General features: G+C 41.8%; 1 protein-coding gene across 1 annotated transcript in view; it reads left to right on the top strand.

Annotated features, from left to right (window-relative positions):
* The window catches only part of TGFBR3 (transforming growth factor beta receptor 3), a 216,109-nt gene extending 200,518 nt beyond the window's left edge, over positions 1–15,591 (top strand). The window contains exons 15-17 of the mRNA XM_007468528.1: positions 1,024–1,065; positions 3,652–3,759; positions 14,209–15,591. Coding sequence (XP_007468590.1) covers positions 1,024–1,065; positions 3,652–3,759; positions 14,209–14,327 — 269 coding nt within the window. The 3' untranslated portion in view covers positions 14,328–15,591. The remainder of the gene's footprint in view (positions 1–1,023; positions 1,066–3,651; positions 3,760–14,208) is intronic.
* Positions 15,592–16,037: the final 446 nt, after the last annotated feature.

Below are 16,037 nucleotides of genomic sequence, written 5' to 3'. Positions count from 1 at the left end.
CATGGAGCCAGGTGGAGAATTGGGGGAACTTCACTACAAGGAGCCCAGCACGGGTGAGGAGCTCATGAGGAAAGGAGGCTGGAGAGAGGTGGATAGAGGGAGGCAGACCTCACTGTGCCGTGCTAGAGAGTTTGGATTTTTTTTTCCATAAGCGAAGGGAAGTCATTGAGTGTTTTAATCAGGGCAATAGCATAATCAGCTCTGAGCTCTGGAAAAGTCACTCTGGGGGCACATATAGGGGGAGAAACATTTGGGGTGGGAGCAGTAGTGGTGACAAGGAGACCAGTTAGAAAAGCTCTGTAATAATGCAGATGCATGATGGGGAGCTGAACTATAGGATGATCGATAGTATTAGGATGGAAGAATGAAGATGCCTTTACAACACTTGTGTACATTAAAAGACTTTTTTGAAAGTCGAATAATATTGAATACACTGAGCTTCCCTGGTGGCACAGCGGTTGAGAGTCCGCCTGCCGATGCAGGGGACACGGGTTCGTGCCCTGGTCCAGGAAGATCCCACATACAACGGAGTGGCTGGGCCCGTGAGCCATGGCCGCTGAGCCTGCACGTCCGGAGCCTGTGCTCCGCAACGGGAGAGGCCACAGCAGTGAGAGGCCCATGTACCTCCAAAAAAAAAAAAATATTGAATACACTGGAGAAACACAGGATTTAAAGATATTGGATCCTTTTTTAAATAAACAGAAAGGTATACACACACACACACACACACACACACACACACACGAATTATCAGACTCAGATTCCTTGAAGGTGTTTGCCTTCAATTTTTCTTCAAATTGGAGAAACTGTACAATTGATCATTAACAAAGTACAGTGTTTAAAATTTATGAGTAATCCATGTTATAGTCTTGATTATCTAAAGAGGATAATTGACAGAGCTTTTACAAAGGAAGTATTTATTAACAAATAGAAAAGTGTCAGCCTCTGCTGAGATTTCGATGACCTTTCGCTTAGAACTTGGTTTCTCTGTAGAACGCATCGTGATTTATGTTTTTGTTTCAGAAACAGGTCCAAGCATTAAGAAACCGATTCCAGTTTCTCCACGTAAGTCTTTATGCAACTGTTTCGAAATAAAGCCTCCTGGGCTTTTATAAGAATGAGTTGGTTATGGAACATTTGCCAAACTTTGAGTTTTGATAAGAAGACTTCTGCTCTCATTCTCCCTCACCCCATTTTTCTCGAACTTTCTTTTTTCCCTTCCCCTGTCATTCCTTCATTCTCCTTTCTTTTTTCCTCTCTACCTTTGCCATTTTAAAATATGAATTTGTTAACCCATTGGTGCGTATCACCTTAATGCGAATGTAGTAACTTTCTTAGTTTTAGAGAAGTTCATCGTCTGCATACTTGTATCGATTGTGATCTGAAAGCATTAACATACAGCTATGGGAGGGGTTTGCTTTATGTATCATCAACAGTATCTACCTGCTCAGAGAAGTAGTGATAAAGGAACTAGCTGCTATACCACTAAGACAATCACTAGTCCAAGGGGTGTTGAGAAGGCTTGTAAGACAAAAAGGGAGAGAGACCAACTGCTGCAAAATGATGCGTTGGAAATTATCTGGGCCAATTTCATTGCTTTATACAGAAGAAAACTCTGACCCAGAAGTATTTAAGTGACTTCCCCATGGTTATAATTGTCACTGAGGCAGGACAAGAGCCTGGGCTTTCTGGGTGTGCACCCAGAGCTCTTCTAGATAATGTTGCCTTGTGAGGAGAGTCTATACTTTTTTCCTCTTTAAGACTTTCCAGGTTAGTCTCCATGGCTGACCCCATCACATACACGTAAAAATCAGTCTGGAGAGTTCCTTTATGCTAAGTACTTTATAAACCATTCTATTAAGTGTATTATTTTAACAATGTCATGGAATAGTATCATGAACCCAGAAAGAGATGCATATGGACACCTTCTCTGGTACTCACCTAGTCTGATTCTCATAAATGACACCTCCATCTTTAGAATTTTAGAATATTTTCATTAAAAACTTTTACTCATGCCCCACTTTTGCATCTGTAGGCATGAAAAGACAAGTCATCTTTTTTTTTTTTTTTTTGCGGTACGCGGGCCTCTCACTGTTGTGGCCTCTCCCATTGAGGAGCACAGGCTCCGGGCGTGCAGGCTCAGCAGCCATGGCTCACAGGCCCAGCCGCTCCGCAGCACATGGGATCCTCCCGGACCGGGGCACAAACCCATGTCCCCTGCATCGGCAGGTAGACTCTCAACCACTGCGCCACCAGGGAAGCCCAAGACAAGTTATCTTTCAATATCTGTCCTACAGACTAAATTAGGTTGATGGCGGCTTGGTTCGTCTTAATCTCCACAGCGTTCTTCCCACTTCTTACTCCTCCTAGGGGATCCCCAGCCCCTTTGCAAACTCCTTTTGTTTACCCACTGCCTTCAGCAGGTGAGGTAGTGCTGTCCCATTTTCTAGAAGTTAAATGAACATCATAGGGCACATGGCTAGAAGAGTAGGGACTAGGACTTGGGAATTTGGATCCTTCAGAATCTTCTCTACCACATTATACTTTTTCTGAGCCCTTTCAAGTGCTGGGGCTGCTCAAGGGTCACCTTTGTCTACACCTGTATCTTCTACCCTGAAGTTGTTGAATTTACATAGAGATCAGCTGGAGTCACTTCTGACTGGAGAGGAGCATAGAAACAGTATTGAAATAATGGGGAGATCCTGTACCTTCAATTTATAGTAAAAAAAAAAAAAAGAGAGAGACTTCAGAAATTTTATTCCACCAAAAACCTCTCTCCCTTGGAAACTGATTTTTACTTTTTATAAGTGATTCAAAGAAGGTAGTTCTCTTAAATGAAAGGAAATGTTCTATTTCTGTGGCCTAGAGTTAATTTCAAATATAAAAATTTTTGCCAAATGGAGGAACAATTGGTTCTATTTATATGCTTTGCTGACCATAAAATTGACATCACTCCCCATTGAGGAGTATTTCCGTTCACCTCATAGAAAGATCATGGTTGGAAAAGTGTTAAATGACACAATAGGTAATTGTTGAGATGGAGGGTTTAATGTGAGGAGGTCAGTGAAATTTTATAATCCATAGGAATAGTTTATCCTTATTGTATGTTTTCTCCTCACCACCTTTCTTCCTGTTATCTTTCATACTTTTAAATGTTCATGAAGGTATGTTTGTAAAGTGTTTGGAGTGTGTTTTTTATGTAGTGTCTTGTTGTTTTTTGTGTAGTGTCTCAGTGTTCAGTGAATAAGAAGCCATGAGTCAGATTTTGATAGAAGTTCACCTCATTTTCCCAAGCATCTTAACCTTTGACTTTTCAAGCCACTTTACCATTCAAATAGTAGGTCCTCACATTGAGACAATGAACCATAGACCTAAGGTTTTACAGAGTTGACAAATCTGATTTTTTTAGTAAGTTTGTTGCTCAAAATAAATTGCAAACTGAGGGTATCTTGGAAATCTGAAAATTTCATTTTTCTCTTGAGAAGATATTTGCAAGTTACACATACAGTGTATTTTGTTGGAATCTGCTTTTCATCCTCAGATTTTATTAGCTGGTGCTCAGCCTTTCTGACAGTACTTGTGAAACAGTATAAAATTGCAGCATGTGATGCAGAGTCACTCAAAGTATGCATTGGTTTCTCTTCATTATAGCGATATTCCATGGTCTGGACACCCTAACCGTGATGGGCATTGCGTTCGCAGCATTTGTGATTGGAGCACTGCTGACAGGGGCCTTATGGTACATCTATTCTCACACAGGTTAGTGTGACTGTTGCATATCAGTTGGTGCACATTCCATGTGCCTGGCACACTATAGACACTCAGTGTTTCATTGCATGGATGAATGGATGAAATAATGAATGAAAGAGAGAGAAAGTTCATTCCCACCATTTTCACATTTACGTATTGGCATGAATTGGGTTTTGCAAAAATATAATTTGCTTTAAGCAAATCTCTAAATTCCTTTTAGAAAAGGAATGTTTAAACTATTTATGTTAATTACATTTGAGATGTTGCTGAAGTCTAGCTGCTAATAAAGCTATTTTGTGGTTAGCATTTAATTAAAGAAAGATAATGCAGACAAACTGGAAACATAAAACATTCCCCCAAAGCTAAAAACTTCAGAATAAACATATAAATGGGCAGGAAGTAAAAAAGGAAGCCAAGGTGCTGAGCACTGTCCACCAGAGGTCCTAATCAATGGCATAAACCAGAATTTCTTGACCTTTTTTAAATCCATACCATGTCTTTTTTGATAAACATAGAATTCTCATGTCTTGCTTGGAAATTATTGAAATTTTCAAAATATATTTTCATGAATTGTAAACAGATAAAAATGGTGAAACAAAGCAGTTTGTTTTCAAGTTATGCTCTTCCACCCCTAAAAATTCTCATGTGCCTTTCTTCCTGCCCCTTACCCCCAGTCCCAAGGTTGAAACATTCTGGCCTGAACAGAGAACCTGTTCTGACTCCAAGACAGAATGCAGGCCAGGCTCGGAGAGTCTGTCGTGCAAGGGGAGGGAGCAAATGGACTGCCCTTCTACTGCTTCTTTCTTAGGTTCCTTGCAAATATGGAAAGGAAAGACATGCATTTTGAGGCGTGTCTAGGAAGCTAGTTGGTATTGTCTGTTCTTGGATGCTTGTTTACACTGTGAAGCTAGGTAAGCTGCTGGATTGATCATTCAGGTGAGACAGGCACAGACTTTCTGTTTAGAATTTCATTAATTCTCCATTGAACCAACACATGCCACGATCTTTGGCCTTACCTTGGGCCATCCAACTAGCCAGGCTGAAACGATGACTGCTTTATAGGGAAGAGAAGCACGGAAGGGCGTTTTGAGAAGTCATATCTTAATCTTCATCAGAATCTTCCCTTCAAATACTGCATTCTCTGACTGACTGACTTTAAATTATGGCAGAAGGAGAGGAATGAACCCTATGGTGCCTAGCATGGGAAAGTCACACAGTCCAAAACAAAAGTTTAGGAGTTTAATAGTAGGCTTTGAGTCCACAGATTCCTCATCAGCATCCTTTGAGTGAAGCCAGTTACCCTTAGACAGCACAGGTTTGGACTGTGAGGGTTCACTTATACGCGGATAGTTTTCAATAATAAATACTACAGCACTACACGGTCCGCAGTTGGTTGAATCCACGGATGCAGAGGAACTGCAGATGCGGAGGGCTGACTATAAGTTACATGCAGATTAACCTCCGCGTTTTTCAAGGGTCAAGTGTATATTTCACGTGAGAGAAAGGAAATAAGTCTCTTAAGTGTAAGGCTCTGAGGATATATGAACATCTGTGAATCAGTTTAGGAACGTTCTTCTTTATGAACAGCGTATACAAGCACTGGAAGGCACAGCATTTAGCAGAGGAGCATCTTAGAGTTAATAATTTTGTCACAGGAGTACTGACACATTCACATCTCGGACTCACAGTTCTTTGCAACTTTCCCCAATCCTGCATGGCTGTAAGGTTTAGGGCTGTTGGGCAGCTTATGCTGTATATATTAGGAATGAACTTGAAAGTACGCCGAGAAGACTCTGTAGCCCTGAGAATTTCTACGGGGTAGTCACCCACAGACACTTACCACATACCTGCTGAGCCATGACTGGCCTTGGTCATAGAGCTACACCCCCAAACCCCGAAAGCAAATCTCAGGCCAGTAGGGCCAGGAAGCCAGGTGAAGGCAGAAGAGGGCAACCAGATAGCACTCACTATGGGAACAGATCCCACTGAACTCCCTCTAGTAATCCCAGACTCTTGTCCATGGCCATGCTTACAGCCGGGAAAAAGCAAAGCCTGGTTCTGTGGCACGTATTGCTGCTTGTTAAATTCTAAGGTGTGTTGTTACTGTTCCCTTCTCCCCCAAACCAGAGACTTAAGGAGGAGTTTTTAAGTTTTGTTAATATAGAAGTAGATTTGTAAGTAGATTAAAAAACAAAAACAAAACACAAAGGCCTTCCTGTGATGATTTCCAGCAAAATAAATTATGCTGATTTGGAAGCTGAAATGTTTATAGACACTGTCATTTGGGCTCTAAACCTGTTAGCATCACATATGATACAGCTTCAAATGACTTTTTAAAAATTAATTAATTAATTAATTTAGGCTGTGCCAGGTCTTCGTTGCAGCACGCGGGATCTTCTTAAGTTGCGGCATGTGGACTCCCAGCTGTGGCACGCATGCGGGATCCAGCTCCCTGACCAGGGATCGAACCCGGGTCCCCTGCATTGGGAGCGTGGAGTCTTACCCACTGGACCACCAGGGGAGTCCCCAAATGACTTTTTATTAAAAGCTATAGCCTATGGTTCATTTTAAAGATTGCTCATAAGGAGTACCAGTGTCATGCAAGGAAGAAAAAGGCTCACTTTAGGACCAAATGGTAGTTTCCTACCTGGGTCAGCTAGCAGCAAGTTTAGATAAAAAGAGAAGGCCATAATGCAGTGGCCAATGGGAAGAGGTGTCTATACAAACACTGACTCAGTCCATTCAGTTTCCACAATAATCTAAGCTGTGGAACTCAGATCTTATATGGTATATTTGGGGGTTCAGGCAGCATCTGCCTCTGTGGCTAAAATGATCCTTAATTTAGACAACTTCCTGTTGTGCTGTCCATTCCATCTGCAGCACAGAGTGCAGAACGAATTCACAGGTTTCAATTGTGGAGATCTACTTACACACCTGGAATGTGTGTTAGTCCAAAAAAGCTGGGTCCCTGCTTTATCATATGACAACTTTGGGCACAATAAGGGATACTTCCTTAGGGCTATATTCACTCTGTTTGGAAAACTCCATTTCTAATATTTACATTCTCCACTAAGATGGTGCAGAGAGGAGGGGCAGTCAGGGTGGAAATGGTGCTGGAATGGAGCCATAGAATCTTCATACTCCTGGGAGCCTAGCTAGGTCATGGTCCCTAACCTGACTCATGAAGATCCCAAAAGTCATGTGCAATATTATATCTATTAATTTTTTGAGGAGAGGAGCAAAAGCATTTAGTTTTCATTTTTAGTAAAACTTTTAAGCTTTATCACAACATGCACATAGTTTAAAGGCTGAAATAGTTCTGTAAGTTCTGTAAATAGTTCTTGTTATGAAAAACATGAGTCCCCTACTGCCCCACTCCCTTTTCTGTCTCCTCAGAGCACCATTTTTGACTCTTAGCTGATTCTCTTGGACATCAATCCATATCTCTAAGTAACATGAATATGTTGCCACTTCTTGACAAAAATTTTAGGTCTTTTCTGTCGACCTCTTACTATAGAAAATGAAAATTCAGTTCTCTTTCAGCCCTGTGTCCCAATTATATATTCATGCCTTTTTTGTCCCCCTTGTCCCCACCATCCTCCAAATAGAATTATACTGACATTTTGGTTAGGTCAGAATTAATGTTTGCGTTACTATGACAGCCTAAATACTAACCACACTTTAGCCATGTAGTATAATAGTGTTGCTTCTCCTGCATGACTTCTAATTTTCCCTAGAATTAATAATTGTCTCTCCACCCCCACATTACCTTGGTTTTGTATATAATTATCACTAATTCATCAGTTGACTCTGACAGTTGTCTCAATCTCCTCTTACACATTCAGACATCAGATATTCTACTGATTCATTTTCCTCAGTACTTTCGAGTTGTGGATGTCCTGTGTCATGGATCTTGTCTTCCCCCTTCTTGGTTTAAAGGGAACATAAGAGGTAAATGTTTTTTGCACCATGCATGTCTGCAAATATCCTCATTTTATACAAACACTTGGTAGATAGTTTGGCAAGGTATAGAATTTTAGGTTACAACTAGTTTTTCTGCAGAATTTTGAAAGCACTCCTCATTGAGTTTTACCTCTGAAGATTGCTTTGGGGAAATGCAAAGCCATTCAGATTCCTGAGCTGTTTTTTCTTTCTGGAAGAAATTTTACAATAATAGTGCTTGATTTAGGTATATTTTCATTCATTATGCTGGGCATTAATTGAGCCCTTTCAGTCTAGAAACTATGTCCTTCATTGTTGAGATTTTTTTAGAATTATTTATTTTTTCTTGCCCCTGTTATTTTTGTTCTCTCATTCTAGAAATAATTTTATTTGAAAGTTGAACTTCTTGAATCGTGCTCTAATTTTCCTTTTCTGTTTTCCATCTTTTTCCTTTCTTTATTTTCTAGGAGATTTCTTCATCTTTATCTTTCGGTTTCTTATTGCATTTTTAATACTGCCTTCACATTTGTTAATTCCAAGAAGTATTTCCTATGAATTAAAAAAATATATCCTACTCTTATCTTATGGGTGCAATGTCTTATCTCTCTGAGAATATTAATATAGAGTTATTTAAGAATAGGGAAGTTCTGAGCTTGTGGGTAGAACATATTGATTTTGAACTTCCCTTAGGGTGATCTGGCTAGGCCTTTTACTGAGGAACTCCTGGTATCTCATCTTTGGATCTTTCCTCTTGAGCTTATCAGGTTTTCAATGAAACAGGTTTTCCTGTTTCCTTCCTGGAGGTTGTAGTTCTGGCTGTCAGCATTCTGGGGGTCACAACATTCAACATGTAGACATTAATTTAATTCTCCTCTGTGATTGTGGTTCTCTACCCTCAATTGTGCTGGTGTTGGTCATTCCCGGAATCCTAGTTTCATCCTCTTTAGAGAGTAAACTTGCCGTCTTCCTCCCAGATGAGGAAGGGCAGGGTCCCAGCACCATAGAGTAAAGAAGGGAATTTAGAGAAATGTTATTGCTTCTCAAACAGAAGTTTAGCCAACCCAACTTCTTACAGCCCTATGTTCACCCTCTTGTCTAGGGGTACCTGATGCCCCCATTTCCTGAGTTTTTGAGGAGTTCTGTGTTACTACTTGGCTGTTTCTCAGCTTTTCCTACTGGTAGCTTAGGTTCCACCTAAGTCTTGACTTGAATCTGCTAAGTCAGTTACTACTCACCCATTTCCTCATTAGCTTCAGATATTTTATTGCTATTGTCTCCACTCCTGTTTTCTTTCTTCTTGTTGTAGGTTTTCTTTCTTCTTATAGGTTTATGCCTTTTAAAAATCTGTAAATTGTCATTTTGGTAAGGTTTTCCTCTAAGCCTATGACTTGCAGTTTTGTACCAATTAATATCTTGATTCTTGATATTTGAATTTCATAAGCTCCCTCTTGTGAGAAGAGTAAACTAGACTACCTTTAATTTAGGGAAGTTTTCAATCCCTTTTCACCTTCTATGTGTATCTGTACCACCTTAAGTGTGGGCTATTGTCAGAAATTGGACTTGAAGCGCTAGTTTGTTCAACTGCTAATCTTGTTACCTGAGCCAAGAGTATGAACCATGTTTCTCTTTAGTAAACATAGAGATGATCTGTACTTCACAGGGTTATGAAGGTGAGAGTATTCAAACAAATGCAAGTGAAAAGTTTTCTGAACTCCAAAGTCCTCCAAAAAATGTAAGGTTGCTCATATGTGCAGGCAGAAAAAAATCTAAGTGTGGAAGGAACACTGTGTTTCACAGAACAAAGTAAAAAGCTGAGGTGTTGAATTAGGTGTGCCTGTCCCAATCCCTCGGGCTTCTGTTCAATGATCCTGAGTTGAACACACTGTATGTTCTTAAAGCAGAAGTCAAGCACAAACCCGGGTCCACCTGAGTCAGGTAATTAGGATGCTCCTTTTAATTAGGAGCATCTCTGGAGGCTTCAAATGCTTTCAGACATCTGAAGTTTCTCCAAGCTCCCCAGTTTAGTCCAGGTGAAGAAAGAAACAGCAAGAAGATCAGCTAAAGTGGGACTAAGTAGGAGACAAGAGACTAACTCCCAGGGATCAGAAAGATGCAGGTGGGACAGATGGGAACCCTGGTATGCCTGGAGAGAGGGCAGGATCCACTCTTTTCACCCAAGTGCTCAGGTTAAGTTAAAGTAGGATGCCTACAGAAAACCAAAGTGCGGGTGCGAACAGGTTGGCCATATTGTGGGAATATAGAAAGAAAGTGGGAGGCAGAACATTTTGAAAGATTTTACTTCCTGCCTTGGAACCTCTCTCCATAACTTATAATAACATCTAATTCACCCCTCCTGCAGAGTTTTGCCTACAACAGGAAAGTCCTTTAGCTTGAAAAGTGAGGAGGGACAATTTTTGAAAATGATGAATAGTGGTTGAAAGCTTCTCTAAACTAAAGGTGGTCTAGTTCACTCTCCTTATTGGAGTGAGCTTGTGAAATAATTATAATTAGGATATCAAGAGACAATAATTGGTACAAAATTGCAACCAACACATACGCCTTGAGAAAAATATCTTTGTTTTCTCTGCAGCATCAAGTAATATTAGGTCTAAGTCACCCCCAGGCATATGGTTTTCAATCCAATGCTTAAATATCTCTCAAGAAAGAAATTCCATAAATTCCCGCTATAACTAACCAGTCCTCATAATCAGCAAGTTCCCTGCTATGTGACCTAAATCTCTGTCACTGCCATTTAAACTCATTTCCTCATGTACTGCTCTCCAGGGAGCAGTACACCTGTCTGCTCCTCTTTGTAATAATCCTCTGTGGGCAATATTTGCAAACTGTCTGCTTTGGGCTAAATAATTGAGATTCCTCTCACCTTTCTTTAAAATTCTTCTGTTGTTGTTTCCCCGTAGAGCTTCTCCATGTTATTCACGTCTTTAGATTAAGTTTCTTCCCCAGGACCTGCCATGGTGAAAGATTTAAGAGATAAGAATCTAATTGTAAAGTAGACTGCCAAAGACGTGGCAGGAAATCGGATCTGGACCGCTCCATGCCAAGCTAAAGAAAGGAAATAGGTTATCCCTTAAAATATGTGGGTTTTTTTTTTTTGCGGTACGCGGGCCTCTCACTGTTTTGGCCTCTCCCATTGCGGAGCACAGGCTCCGGACACACAGGCCCAGCAGCCATGGCTCATGGGCCCAGCCGCTCCGCGGCATGTGGGATCTTCCCGGACCGGGGCACGAACCCGCGTCCCCTGCATCAGCAGGTGGACTCTCAACCACTGCGCCGCCAGGGAAGCCCTATGTGGGTTTTTTTTTGTTTTTTTGTTTTTCTTAAAAGCATCTCTGGCAATATCTAAGCTCAGCCACAGGCTAATATGTGAGCCGGGTGGAATGGAAGGCAGCCATGCTCACCATTATACCACCGACTCACACTGAGCTGGGTGGAATGAATCCTTGTCCTAACACACCTTCCTCCTGAGTATCCCGTGTGCCAGATGCCTCTTTCCCCTACTCACTCTCCTTCTCAAATATCTCTTCCTCGGTGGTTTCAGATTTTAGGAGCAAAGCATGAAGACTGAACACATTTCTTCTGATGGCCAAGTTTGATATTTATGAGCAGGGAGCCTTCCTTGAACTTGCATTCTCTAAGTGCGCCTGCTGTGCATAGCCCTGCAGTCCTCCCTGACCATCCGTCTTCTCCAGAAGTAGGCCAGTTGTATTTGTCACCCAAGGGATATTTTAGAGAAACTCAGTGCTCCAAGAAATCAGAGGTCACTGTGATAGAGAGCAGAAAACCAAAGAACCCATCTTAGAAAACCTAAGGGACTCTGCTGGCTTTTTAAGCAGAAACATCTGCACATTAAACTTCCTTTCTCATGGTGAATTTTTCTGTAGTGCCACTTGCATCTGACAATGAGAAAACTTTTCTTGATTTCTCCAAAGGTAAAAGTTTTTCCAAAGGTAAAAGTTTTTCCAAAGTTAAAAGTTTTTAACAACTTGGTTATACTGAGAAATCTCACATCTCACACATGAAAATAGACACAGAGCTAGAAGAGATAGTCTAAAGAAGCTGTTTTCAACATTTCCAAAAGGTACTCCTTGGCACACTGTTTTCTCAAAGCCAGCAGATTATTAGGTTAAGTTGACTTGTCCACCCTGGTGAAATGTATCCTGTAGTCTTGAGTATAGGGGACTACTTTGTTTTGTTTTGCTTGGGGTTTCATTTTGGACGGTGTTTTGTATTAGCAGCGCAAGAGTTTCCAAAACTCTGGAAGTTGAAAGACCTTTTTAATGGGCAATGATTAAAATAAACTGACATGACAACAAATTATATTTGGCAAATAGACATCGGAAAGCAAATATTCAGACTTCCTGGGCAGGGAGTAGTACTGGCACTTTTCCTGAATGTGAATAATCAAGCACATGTCACATTTGGGATGAGACAGACCTGTTCACTGTCGATAGAACAGCCAAAGCCATCTTGCTTTAGCTGCTATCAGGCTGAACGAACGAAACCCAGGTGAGCCAAAACAGGGAGGTAGGGTATATTGACTTACCTCCTGCTTTTCTGACGGATCCTTTATTGAAATGGGGAAAAGATATTTTTAAAATGTGCTTCACATACAGCCACTTTAGTCCTGCTAATTGATAACCTGAGAATCCAGCTGGGTATGTTTCAACATGTGGGTTGTAAGGGGGCTGAATTTGTAAAGTATATCACGAGTTGTTCTAGTCTCTGGAGGATTTGGGGTTTTTTGGGGGTGGGAGGGGGTAGACATAATTCAGAATAGCTAACAGATTTAATTTCCTTTTAGAAATAAAGTTCCCACTCTGGGGAAAGTGGATTTCTGGCAGAAAGTCACTGTCATTGAGGCAGACTTCCCCACCTTGAACTAAATGCACACATGAAGGGTAGAGGGTAATGCTGGAAAGGGTCCAAAATATGGATTGCCAAAAAAAGAAGAGTGAAAAATACATTGTTTCTCTGCCTCTGAGGAATATTGACCTGCTCTCCCCTCTCCATCCCACCAATCCCAGAAGAACAGATAATCAGAGGAAATACAGCAAGGGCCAAATATGCAGCAAGCATATGCAGGCCCTGAGGTTGAGGCCAGAATGTGTGTTGTAGCTGTGTGGTTCATAAATGGGCGACAGGGAAAGCTGTAACCAGACCCAGAGGCATGAGCTGCCTCTACGTTTTGTAGAACTGCTGTTTTGGCAGAGGCTTTTGAGGGGCCCCAAAAGGGGAATGGAAGTAACGGGCTAAGTTCCTGAGCTTGGAGGGCAGAGCCTTTGCTGGTGTGTTTTGTTTTAAGGAAGAGGCCAGAGGGTTGCTTATCAACTGCGGAGTGCTGTATATTTCTGCCTGACAGGAAAGAGGAGGCTCATTCATAAACAGACCTGGCCCTCTGGGGCTTCCCACATTGGAGTGGGGAGATCGCTGACCAGAAGTGTAGGAAGTTGATGCTTTGACTTTTCGAAGAAAATGCAGTGTTTGTCATCAGAGAGCCTTGATCACTTTTCCCTACCTAGAGCCATTGTTTGAGGGCTGCCCTGAGGCCAGTTTTGTTGAAGAAAAGGCCGCTCGAGAGCCTTTTGCAGCGCTAAATGCAGACCATCTGTGTGACCCAAGGTTCCCCCCCATCCCCACAGCCCTGCGCGCTTGGCGTGAGGTATGGGCTTTGCTGAAATGCAGTGGGGTGTGTGATGAAAAGTGGGGTGCTTGATGTGTGAGGAGATAACTCAGGCTGCACCCTGCAGTAAACCTCCGAACGGAGGGGCTGTTGCCTGGCAACCACAGTCCCCTTGTGCAACAGCTAAGCCCCTTCTTCAAAAGGTGTTTCTGGGAGCAGGCTCCTCCTATACCTCCATTTCTCAGGCGGGTCATGTGCTCCGTGCACGGTGCTCTCTCCGCTGTAGCTAGGGCGAAACCTAGCCGTCACTACCCCTATTTCGACCAGGGGTATTCAGAAAAAGGCCTCCAAATTGCCAAGATTCTCTTATTACAGTTTAAAGGTCTCACTCTCCGAACCCTACGATACCTTTATGAGAGGAGGTGTTTCCTGAATACAGGTGCTAGTCAGTTGGATCACACAGTACAGATGATGGTGGTCTTCAAAGGTTGCAGGCACTGAAATCCTGGGCGTTCATCCTCAACTATCAGTGGTCTTTGCCTCTGTTAACTGTCAGTCCGCTTGAAATCAGTTCTCTTTTCCGCATGCAAGAGGCTTTAAAACCAAAATAAAATACCCACAAGCAGAACAGCCTTATGGTACAAGGCCTTTTGGTCTAGTTGCTTCTGCCCATGGATGAGAAGAGCATCAGAGAAAATGGGCTTTTCATTGTTATACAGCAGAAACTAGGACACCATTGTAAAGCAATTATACTCCAAAAAAGATGTTAAAAAAATAACTAAATAAGATAAAACAAAAACTGAGAAAAAGGTCTTTTCAGAAGTACACATGTGTAACATGCATCTCTCCTCACCCCTTTTCTTCATTAACTGCAGGAGAGACTGCAGGAAGGCAGCAGGTCCCCACCTCCCCACCAGCCTCGGAAAACAGCAGCGCTGCACACAGCATCGGTAGCACGCAGAGCACGCCCTGCTCCAGCAGCAGCACAGCCTAGCCTGCCCCACCCACCGCCAAGGGCAGGACTGGGAGCCCACACCTGGGCCCAGATTCCAGACTCGGGAGGCTAGACTGTGGGTCCCTGGTAAAGAGAGTGAATTTCAATGTAGCGATCACCTGTTGTGTTCACCCCCCACCCAGGGCTAATATAAATGTGACCCCTGGGCTTCTGTAACACACTAGATTCATGTGAGAAAGCTAAGGTGGTGGCCTTCTCCACCAGCCCCTCACAGGCTTGGGGGTCTTCAATGTGAAACACATGCCAGTTTTTAAAATGCTGCTTTGTCCAGGTAAGAACATCTGTAATTTGGAGCCCTGCGTTTTACCCAGACGCAAAGGGTTGGTAAAAGGATAATAGCCAGATAGTAGAACCCGTGAGTAGATGTGGCCAAAGATTCTTTTATAACTGAACCAAGATGTAAAACAACAGAAATGCTTCAAGACTTTCTCAGTGTGTTCCTCCATTTCTAATTTGCACCTTCTGAATGCACACTGCTCACCTTGCTGCCACACTTGTGGGGACTGCTGCGTCGGCTTGATGTGTGCTGCCCTCACGGACTGCATCCTGACACACCTCAAGGCAACATTCCTTTCTTGTGCCCTGGGCCAAAACCAGTGCTGATTTCCTTATCAGCTTCCTCCTTCTCCCCACATTCACACACCAAATGCAAAAATGTCTTAATGTAAATTTTGCATTTCTTTACAGGCATATAGAAATTGAAAATGGCCAAAATCTGAGACTGAAGATTTGTGCCCATTTATGACAATGTGTTCTATTACATTAATGTGTAAATGGGGGCAAAATTCAGTTGTAAAGTTGAGGAGGAATTTGCACAGTGATATATGTACCAGTACAAGTATATAATACGTCATTTGGCACATTCGTTTTTTTCAGTTTTAAGAAGAGAAAATTCATTCCCATTTTAAAAATGTCCTACACCTTCAGAGTTGGAACTTATTCTTAAATATATTTGAGAGAATTAGTGTTTCCATGCAAAACATGTCAACCTTTTCAATAGACCCTTTTGTAAACGCCAAGCTCTTGTAAGATGCAAATGTATGGCAGACTGTTGGTTATCTGAACAGTGTCACCAGTTCTGCCAAGAAACTGATGAGATACGGAAAAAGACACTCATTTGGATTGCTTTAGTTCTCTTGCCTTCAATATACCCCCAAAACTCAAAAAGAATTTGAGGTGAATTTTATTAAAATGGAATAATATGATACCACTTTGCAGCTAAAATAAGCTCAACTGATACCTCTATGTTAAAAAAAAAAAAGATGCCAGAGGAAAATGTCCATGCCAAATCATTTACTACTGAAGGTAACTTCATTGCAAATAAATATTATTCTTTTTCCAGAATTCTCCCAAACAACTCAGAAGTCTACAAATAGAACAGGCTAGATTCTACCCCCAAACTATTCATAAGCAAATCTAACTGCTCTTAAAATAAGGAAGTTGTGCCTGGTTCACTGTGAATGGAATCTTGAGTAGGAAATGTTGATGTCACCTGAGACCTGAGGGCAGTGTCTACAAGGCAAATAGGTAGAGATTGACAATCGTTAACCCATCATGGAGTCATGCTCTGATTGATTTGATAGTTACAGACATTCAATCAGGATGATTTTAATCAAAACAAGATTGCGGGCTAAGATTTCCAGGCTATCTATATTGATAATTTTGCAGATTTTCACAGACAAATGAAGA

The sequence above is a fragment of the Lipotes vexillifer genome, unplaced genomic scaffold (genome assembly GCF_000442215.2).
Source record: "Lipotes vexillifer unplaced genomic scaffold, Lipotes_vexillifer_v1.1 scaffold490, whole genome shotgun sequence".
Lineage (NCBI taxonomy): Eukaryota > Metazoa > Chordata > Mammalia > Artiodactyla > Lipotidae > Lipotes > Lipotes vexillifer.
The sequence above is the reverse complement of the archived record's forward strand: the minus strand, read 5'-3'. Positions and strand labels throughout refer to the sequence as shown.